We start from the raw sequence: 10,449 nt of genomic DNA on the forward strand, positions 1-10,449 counted from the left end.
CCCTTAGCGCAAATGAAGAGGCTACATTTTTTCTACACATCTGATTAGTGCTGTGTAAATGTGTGACTCTGTGACACCTGGAAACGTTCAGCCCAATGCTTGACATCTAGCGAGAGTCAGTAAGTGGTAGCTATTGTTATTATAATTATTATCATTATACCTCCTGGGGATCATACTCACTTTCTCTTTAACCTCTCTGAACTTGACTTACAGAGGAAAAAAAAACGCCCACTCTAGGTGAATGAGGTAGACCCCATGCAAAGATAAATCATCCATATGTTAGGGAAAAAATGCAAAACTGGCGGGTAGGGAACAAAAAAGGATGACTGTGTGACCTTTTAATGTCATGTCAGAGCAGAGCTTTTTCAAATTAGGTACCTCCTTCCTCATTGTAAGATCACTTTAACTTTTTATTCACCAGGGAGTCAGGTCCAGCTGGCCTCCCTAGTTTGCAAATATAGATGTTAACTTTTAGAAAATTTGGGTGACACCTTTTTTTTCAGTCTGACAGACAAGACCACCCCAAAGATTATGATTCTAATGCCCTGTTTAACAGCTGGTTTTATATTTAATAGGGTGAAGGAAAGTACTACCAATCCAAAAAGGGGGGGGAGGGGACCAGCCATGTAGCAGCACCTCTCGCCCCCTACCATAAGAATGTGACCTTTTGTAACTGTTCCGGGAAATAGCCCCGAGCTAAAGCAGATACCCGGTAACCGGTTCTGAGAAAAGAGCTAAGCAAATGTTTAACTGCTGATCTTGTCTTAAGACAGATGAGTAATGAACCAGAGTTCTTATCTGGAAAGCCCCTGCTATGTCTGCTACCCCCCCTACTTTGTGGTTTTTGCCTTTATAAGCTTGTAAAATCTGCTGTTCGGGGCTTGACTTCTCTGCTCCTGAAAGAGTTACGAGTTAAGCCCCAGCATGCTGGAATGAAATCCTCTTGCTGATTGCATCAAGTGCCATCTCTTGCGGTTGATTGGGGTCATCGTTGTTCAGGACAGAGTGGGGGGTCCTGCCCCAAGTCTTTCAAGGGCAGTTATTTCAGCATTCCTTCTACTTATTGTGCAAACATCCCAAAGCTGTAGACTCATCCCCCTGCCACTTCCTCGTTAGTAAGCCAAGGACAACCTTGACAAATGCTCTTTATCTACTCTTTGAAAACTGTGTACTTAATCATTTGTGAATTAAGCATTTATACAACTTTTTTAGGGGGCTCACCCCTGTCTTCCTCCTGTCTCTCATCACGGTGCCTTTGTTATTTCTTTTTTTTTTTTTTTGTAGAGACAGAGTCTCACTTTATGGCCCTCGGTAGAGTGCCGTGGCCTCACACCGCTCACAGCAACCTCCAACTCCTGGGCTTAAGCGATTCTCTTGCCTCAGCCTCCCAAGTAGCTGGGACTACAGGCGCCCACCACAACGCCCAGCTATTTTTTGGTTGCAGTTGCAGTTCAGCCGGGGCCGGGTTTGAACCCGCCACCCTCTGTATATGGGGCCAGCCCCTTACCGACTGAGCCACAGGCACCACCCCGCCTTTGTTATTTCTATCAGTTCTTGTTTGAGGTTGATGTTCCCATCCCAGCCCTTGGCCATAAGCCAAGCTCCACCAGGGTGTGTCTGTCTGTACATGATGTGTCTCTAGCGACCAGACGCTCCCAGACACTCAATATGCAGAAGGTGTCAAAACATGTATACACCTTTTGTGAAAGAAAAAACTGTATTTAAGATTGTAATACTCAATTCATACCAATAACAAAAGATGAATGCAGGCCGCATTGAGTACCTCTTGTAACTGTGAAAGTCAAATGTGACTTGAGTATTACAAATTTAATACAGTTTTTTCCTTACAATATATACATTATTTTGGCACCTTCTATATATCTGGAGAAAAGCTTATGGTACATATGGAACAGAGAGGGGACATTGTAAGGTGAACAATGGAAAGGACATGTGTGTGTGGTCCAGATAGTACATTCTCTTTCTTGTTAGACCAGTTAGATTTTTATTCTCTTTCACTTATAACTGAAAAAGTCCTGAAGGAGACAATTCAGAAATGAGACAATTTATCTTAAAGAAATAATAGGAGTGGGCGGCACCTGTGGCTCAAAGGGATAGGGTGCCAGTCCCATATGCTGGAGGTGGTGGGTTCAAACCCAGCCTCGGTCAAAAACCACAAAAAAAAAAAAAAAAAAAGAAATAAAAGGAGCCCTAATCACCCTTCCCCCCACATTACAGCACCAGGTTGGACTATCTCTTCTGAGGCCTTTCCTCAGATAACTGTGAAACAGCTGCCACCACGGCTAGTAATTTGGAGGACTATTTCGGTTTTTGTTTTTGCCATGAGATGGAAGCAAAGCAAAAACTTCAGCACATAGAAAACACTGAAGCTGAACAAGACCATGATTCTTGGGCTTGCCTAGAACTCCCAATTTGCTCATATCTTTTGAGTAAATTGTGACAACCCTTGTGATGCCCATGGGCCCAGTCAAATCACATAATTGTGTAAAGTGGGGCAGATGTAATAAAATAGGGCATGGAAAGGACCGTGACAAATAGAAAATCCACATCCTGTCTAAATGGGGGATTAACTATTCAACGGTTCTCAATGGCTGCCATCCGAACCCCAGAATTTTAACTAACTCTAGGTTCAGATTTGTAATTAATTTTTTTCCTCTTCTTCTTTTTTTTTTTTTAACACGAGAAGCAAATAAAACATGTCTGTGAGGATGATCCGATGTGGCAGCTATCACTCTGGGACTCTGTTTTAAGTATTTCACTTTTAGGAGAAAAAGAAAAAGGTACATGAGCCCATGTTTGATGGAGCAGCTGTATTGTCTCTTTCCCAGCAACGTCTTCCTTACCAGCCATCGACACCAGCTTTCTGCAGTTCAGAAATACCAAACGACAGAGATCCCATGAAGTCATTCCTGCTGGTCAGATCCCAATCCCAAATCTCTACGGACAGTCTCCTGTCTTTATCCGATTCTTTCAGTTGACTGCAAAGAGAGAAAAAAGAAGTCAGATGAGGTTGTAGTGATTTTTCAAGCAGAAGAAATGTAACAAGAGGACAAGACCTGGAGGTAGAGATTTTTTAAAATTACAAGCTACTGTGAGAAACATGCTCAGTTTCCATCCCAGGCTGGCTCTCCAGGGAGGTAGAGCTTTTCCTCTTAAACAGGCAGGGGCCCTCGACCAGCTCCAACTGGTGCTGTTCCAACCACTTTGGCTATCCTGTGAATTAATAGGGTTCATGGTTTGGGAACTCTTATTGACAGTCAATATAAGAGATATAGAGATATCAATTACATAGTTGGGTGTATATGTGTGTGTATTTCAGGATGAGGTTGAGGAGATGTATGAAGAAAACTCTTGGCCAAGTGCGGTGGCTCACGCCTGTAATCCTACCGCTTTGGGAGCTGAAGAAGTGGATGGATTGCTTGAGCTCAGGAGTTCAAGACTGGCCTGAGCAAGACCCAGGTCTACTAAAAATAGAAACACTAGCCATGTGTTGTGGCAGGTGCCTGTGGTCCTAGCTACTTGGGAGGCTGTGGCAAGAGGGTCGCTTGAGCCCAAGAGTTTGAGGTTGCTGTGAGCTGTGAGATCATAGCACTCTACACAGGGTGATAGAGTGAGATTCTCTCTCAAAAAAAAGAAAAAGAAAGAAAGAAAGGAAAAAGAAAAGTCCTAGCATTCTGGAAGGCTGAGGTGGGTGAATTGCTTGAGCTCAGGAGTTTGAGACCAGCCTGAGCAAAAGCGAGACCCCGTCTCTGCTAAACTCTTGAGCCCAAGAGTTTAAGGTTGCTCTGAGCTGTGATGCCACAGTATTCTACCCAGGGCAACAGAGTGAGACTCTGTCAAAAAAAAAAAAAAAGAAAGAAAGAAAAGAAAAGGGAAAGGAAGGGGTGGGGAGGGGAGGGGAAGGGAAGGAAGGGGGGGGGAGAAAAAAATGGAAAGGAAAGGAAAAAAAGAGAAAAGAAAAATCTTGTTGGTGTTTCTCTGGGGAAACTGTTCTGGGGCATGACCTGATTGAGGCTTAAATCAGGCCCACTTCTGCCGTGAGGGAGGGAAATGGGGATGGGGTACAGCATGCTGACTACCTGGGGCTGAAGCCCACTCCACTCAGATTTGCTATGGGACTTTGAGCACATTCTTTAACCCCTACCTGCCTTATGGATAACTTGGGAATGAAATGAGCCAATAAAACTTGTTACACACAGTGTATGCGTAATAAACTGGCCATTATATATAATTAACACCTGATATAGTCCAGATGCATCAAAAAGAGATTCTCAGATTCTCCTTGCCAGGGAGACCTGCGCAGAGCAGGCTGCAGGCCCAGCATCACCCACAAACTCAGCCCTAGAGAGGCTGTCACCCCACTCTATAGGTTACATCCCCCTGTTTGCTGAAATCCATCCTTTATCCCACAACTTGTCTTCACCTAGCAACACAAAACACTGTCTCCTACCTACCCACTAGCCCCATACCACAGGCATTTTCAACTCTAGTAAATAATTAACAGTTCTAATTTTTTCCTGGCTCACAATACAAAAATGCAGATGGAAGAGAAGGGAGAGAAAGGAGAGAATGAGGAAGGGAGGAGCAGGCAGGGAAGGAAGGGCACAGAAGCTCAGAGAGGAGCTCCCTGATCTCCGGCAGCCCATAACCCACCTCCACCACCCGTGCTGGGCTGTGATGATTTCAACTTACAATCTAAATGTCTCATTCCACTCAGGGTTGAGGGAGCACTTGATGGTTTTGGTCTTCTGCTTGCTCTCGCTTTTGGGGTCAGGAATCAATTTCAGTTTTACGTAGGGATCTGACAAGCCATTGGGGTCCATGGGTACAAGGTTTTTAGCATCTCTTACTAAAACAGAAAAAAAGCAGTTTCCGCATTAGTCATGCTCAGAACGTTTAAGCACCAACCAAGGATGGCTGTGGAACCTGTGGAAGTGTCCCTGGCATCACTCTTAGTTAAATGGGAATTTTAATTGTATGAACATCAATAGCTTAAGAAGCATACAAAAGGAGATGAGCTGGTAAGAGAGAAACTCTGTTCTATATTGGTTAAAAACTGATTGCCCACTTTCATACTGCTATCCCTATGCCACCCCTAAGATGAACTGAAAATTCCCGAAGTTTATTTATTACCAAGCCTGTAAAACTGGCTTCTTTCATTCAGCATAACATTTCCAAGGTTCACCACAACGCAGTATCTACTTCACTCCTTTTTATGGCTGAATATCATTCTGTTGTTTGGGCATCTCACATTTTGTTTATCCATTCATCAGTTGAGTCGTTTCCACTTTTTGGCTGTTTTGAATTGTCCTGCTATAAACATTCATGTACCCAGACACAAAAGGTCACATATTGTATGACTTTATTGATATGATACGTCCAGAACAGGTAAATCCACAGACACAGAAAGCACACTGCTAGTTGCCAGGGGGTCGGAGGGAGGAAGTCACCATTTAGTGCTACAGGGCTTCCTTTAGGGCTAATGAAAATTTCTTGGAACTAGACAGAGATGATGGTTACACAACACTATGCATGTACTATAAATGTCACTGAATTGTACACTAAAAAATGGTTAGTGCTTAATTTTATGTTACATGAATTTTACCTAAATTCAAAAAGATAAAAAAAAAAAAAAACAAGCAGCAAATAGTTACCCTTTAAGCCAAGGTGGATCTATTATTCATTTATCAACCATTATCACCACTCAGACAACCCATAGAGAGAAGGCTGGAGAAGTAACAGCAACAGTACAGACTCCACCCCCAATCAACAACACCCTATGAGTTTGTAAGACCAACTTAGAGAAGAAAAGGAGTCAGAGGATCAGCAATGTAGATGCAAATGGCCATAGAATGGATAAGGGAGAACAAACCATCAGAGGGGAGAAATAGGAAGAAGTGAATTAGGAGTCGATTCAAAAGCCCATAACACAGATAGTCAAGGGAAGGAGACTAATAAATGACAGTTGAATAGCTCCTAAAGAGGATAAAGTGCCAACCATCTCATCTATGATAGAAAAATCCAAGGCAATATATTCAATCCAAATTAAATCAAATTAGGTTTTTTGTTTGTTTGTTTGTTTGAAATAGTCTTACTTTGTTACCCCTGGTAGAGTGCCATAGCATTATAGGTCACAGCAACCTCTAACTCTTGGGCTGAAGTGATTCCCTTGCCTCAGCTCCCAAGCAGCTGGGACTATAGGCACCTGCCACAATGTCCAGCTATTTTTAGAAATAGGGTCTTGCTCTTGCTCAGGCTGGTCTCGAACTCCTGAGCTCAAGTGATCCACCTGCCTCGGCCTCCCAGAGTGCTAAGGATTATAGGCGTGAGCCACCATGCCAGCCTTTAAAACAAACTATCTTCTAATGACTTCTACCAAGAATGCAAAGATGGTTCAATCTTAGGAAATCCATTTTTAATATATTCATCATATTCATAGGTCAAAGAAGAAAACGATAAAATCATTGCAGTTATCTAGAATAGCAGGAAACTTTCTTCACAGGATTAAGGCTATATGAAATAATAGCACCACAGTTCATGATAAACGCAATCCCATTAAAGTCAGGAATAAGACAAAGATATCCATCACCATAGCCATTAGTCAAGACTTTTTCTTTTCTTTTTTTTTTTTTTTTGCGTTTTTTGGCCGGGGCTGGGTTTGAACCCACCACCTCAGGCATATGTGGTCGGTGCCCTACCCCTTTGAGCTATAGGCGCCGCCCAGTCAAGACTTTTTCATAGTGTTCCCTAAGTGCAATAAGACAATAAAACCAAGAGTTCTATAAATTCAAGAAGAAAAACAAATTAGAACAAAATGAATATTGGAACGGAGAAGAACCCTCTCAATTTCTACAACCTTTGCTTCCATCTGATCAGAGTCATCCTCTCCCATGTTACATCCTGGAGCTTATTATCCCACGAAGTTCAAGTATGCCACTTGCTCAGCCTCAGTTTCATGTACCCCACTGTCTTACCCCCTTTCCTATCAGTGTTTTGTACCCAATACATTCTCTCAATCTCTCTTTTTTCTCTTGCAATTACTCTGTTCATCCCCAGCTTAGATTTCATGGTGCATTATAACCTCTCCCTCAAAAATGCCTTCAACTCCTTTGCCCCTTTTTCCTTCTATTTTATTGATCTGGCAAACCCCCATCCCTACTTAAATTCAAATATCTGCTCTTTATTTTCTGTACCCAAGCAGCTGACTATTGCCAAAAAGCAATATGACTGATTTGCCTGAAATCATATAGCTAATAAGGTGTTGGTACTGAATAAAGGAGATGGGAAAATAAAGGAGGTGGGTGGAGTACTAGAATACAAGTAGTAACTTATTCTGCACTGACACTGACATTTTTCTGCATTTCAGCAATATGGCACTTTCTTCCCTTTATCCACAGGGCGACTTCCTCCTCCATCTCAGCTTGTAAGTTGCACTTCATTCTTGCACCAAAAGCAACCAGTTTTTCCTCTTCTGCCTTGATCAGTTAACTTCAACAAGCAGGTCTCTACTATGTGCTAAGCGTTTTGCTAGACACTGGTGATGCAAGGGACAAAATAAGATGTTGATCCCGTCCCCAAGGAGTATGTAAAAATGTATTTAAAATATAATTGATTTCTAATCAGACAGTAACCAGGCTGTACAGTGTCAGGGATACAGAGGTACAAGATGTCAGGGTCTGCACCTTACCTAGCAGTTACTTCCCACAATTGAACGTCAATTTCTTGATCAATAAAATGGCTTGTTGTAAGAGTAAAATTAGATAAAGAATATACATGGAACCTGGAACTCAGAAAATACTCAATAAATAAATGTTAACTATATTACTGCTATTTCATTATTACATTATATATATATATAATTATACAAATACATTAATTATATTACTGCTATTTCATTATTATTATTCACATTCAGTGCCCTCTTTCACATTTGCCCATTTTTATTATGAAGACTTAACCATTTCCCTACGTCAAATGGAACGACTTGTGTTTTTCTTTTTGAGAACAATGCATTCGACCTTTCCACAGGAATACTTTAAGAGAATTGTTTCTTAAACCTTAGTGCGTGTAAGACCCACTCACAGGGTTTGTGAGACACAGATTCCTAGCACCCCATCCCCACCCCAACACACACACACCCCTGTAGATTCTGATGTTAAAAGTCTGGAGTGAGACCTGCTCATTTGCTTTTCGACCACGTCCCCTGTGATACTGATACTGATAGTTCATAGGACACACATTAAGTCATGTGGTTCTAGAGATTGACAATTTCTTATACATCCCCCCTGGAATACAATCTCCAACTGCTCCTTTCTCTTGTCTCTTAAGCCTTCCAAGAAAAATAGCACGTGCCTGTTTCTAGGCTGAGATCTTGGAATGACACATCTATCACCTAGTGAGCTGCATAAACACATGATCTGAGACACCCTGAAGTGCCAGAAACCTGTCTGTCTGGTTGATTAGCAACACATACGCAAGTGGGAACAGCTCATCGTTCTTCCTTCTGGTAATCCCCTCCCTCCCCCACCACACACAAGGATAGTAATTAGGAAAAAAAATCTTCTGTTGTTAAGTTTAGAACTTCACAGCCCTTTCAGAGTGCTCTTTGCAGGACAAGTGTGTTCTGTTCTGGAGCTGCACACTTCAAGACTAATGGTTTGGTTTTTTGTTTGTTTGTTTTTTTGAGATAAAGTCTTACTGTGTCACCCTGGGTAGAGTGTCCTGGCATCATCATAGCTCACAGCAACCTCAAACTCTTGGGCTCAAGCAATCCTCTTGTCTCAGCCTTCCGAGCAGCTGGGACTATACGCATGCACCACCACCGTGAGTTAGTTTTTGTTTCGTCTTTTTCCTATTTTTAGTAGAGATGGGGGGGTCTCACTTTTGTTCAGGCTGGTCTCAAACTCCTGAGCTCAAACAATCCACCGGTCTCAGCCTCCCAGAATGATAGGATTATAGGCGTGAGCCACTGTGCTGGCCCCACGACTAATAAATATTTTAAGAATGACCTTTCCTTGGGCATCTACCAGAACCAAACATTCTTCATAGAGGTATGACTCCACTTGCCCTTTTGAGTCTATCCTCTTACCAAAGGGTCCAAAAAAGTCTGTGGAAAAGGATAAAGTGGAATTGACTTGGGGACTGTTTGCATTCATGTCTCTAAGAGCTATGACTACTAAACCACTCTATCATGAGCAGTTGATAGTAGCTTCAGGCTAAGATCCAAAAGGCCATCCCTCCTGAAGCTTGTCAAAGTCATGTTTCCCAGCAGTAAGAGAGCCACAAATATATCAAGGAAGCAAATCTCTGTAGACCACAGTTGGCGAGACCAACTTTGATTTTTCTTGATAAATGTTTCTTTACTATCTTTGTTGAAATCCAGCCAGCCCAGATGGTACGAATGCTTCACACAAAGCAGAAATAGCAAACTTTCCCCCTGGTGGAAGTTTGCTAAATGTACAAGAGAAGAGTGTCCTGCTCCAGAGAACACTGCTTTGACTTGGATGTGAGTCTGGATGGGGTGTAAGGGCGAGCTGTTTCCATCAAAAGGTCTTCAGAGTAGGCAAGCACCCTGCATTCTGGTGAAAGTTACCGAAGACATTGCTGGCTCCAGAAAATGATACCATTGAATGTTAACTCTTTCCCTAAGAATGGTTCTTCACCAAGAACTTTCTAATTTTTTTCTTCCCAACATATGATATTATTATCAGCTGGAAAACGCTGAATAATTATGCTGCTTTCATATCTTGATCCCACATGGTGTGAATCAGGAGCATATCTTTATTAGTTTCTTTTTTGGAGGGTGGGGGATAGAGTCTAGTTCTGTTTCCCAGGCTAAAGAGCAGCTCATCATAGCACACCGCAGCCTCCACCTCCTGGGCTCAAACCATCCTCTTGCCTCAGTCTTCTAAGCAGCTGGGACTATGGGTGTGTACCACCATGCCCAGGTCATTTTTTTTTTTTTTTATCTTTCATAGACATGAAGTCTCACTATGTTGCTCAGGCTGGTCTTTTACTCCTGGACTCAAGCAATCCTCCCACCTCAGCCTCTCACAGCAGTAGGATTACAGCAGGATCCACTATGCCTGTCCTATTAACTCCTTTTGAAGGAACTTCTCTCAACACATTAAGTCCCTATTTGTTCTCACTGTGTGTCCTCAGAACAGTAATTCAAAACAACACCCCCTATTATGCAGTTTGAGGATCTGTGAGACGACAAAAGGAGGAAGTAGCCGGAGCGCACATCAATGGAGAACGGAGTAAATACTCATACTGTGAAGTACCAGTCCCGTGCTGGGGATACTGGGCAATCTACACACACTAACACATTGAAAAAAGAAAGATAAAGTTACATGACTGATTGCAATACAAAGCCTCTATTGTTTAAGAAAAAGGAATGAGAAAAGTAGTGGCTGGATTAATGAAATCTCG

At 42.3% G+C, this 10,449-nt stretch overlaps 1 protein-coding gene across 2 annotated transcripts in view; it reads right to left on the minus strand.

Annotated features, from left to right (window-relative positions):
- PRKCB (protein kinase C beta) overlaps positions 1 to 10,449 on the minus strand; it is a 347,453-nt gene that overhangs the window by 103,927 nt on the left and 233,077 nt on the right. For both annotated transcript variants that reach the window (XM_053555824.1, XM_053555826.1), the window contains exons 6-7: positions 4,711 to 4,867; positions 2,862 to 2,996 (exon numbers count right to left, since the gene is read on the minus strand). In XM_053555824.1, coding sequence (XP_053411799.1) covers positions 2,862 to 2,996; positions 4,711 to 4,867 — 292 coding nt within the window. The remainder of the gene's footprint in view (positions 1 to 2,861; positions 2,997 to 4,710; positions 4,868 to 10,449) is intronic.

The sequence above is a fragment of the Nycticebus coucang genome, chromosome 12, assembly GCF_027406575.1.
Source record: "Nycticebus coucang isolate mNycCou1 chromosome 12, mNycCou1.pri, whole genome shotgun sequence".
NCBI classification, from domain to species: Eukaryota; Metazoa; Chordata; class Mammalia; order Primates; family Lorisidae; genus Nycticebus; species Nycticebus coucang.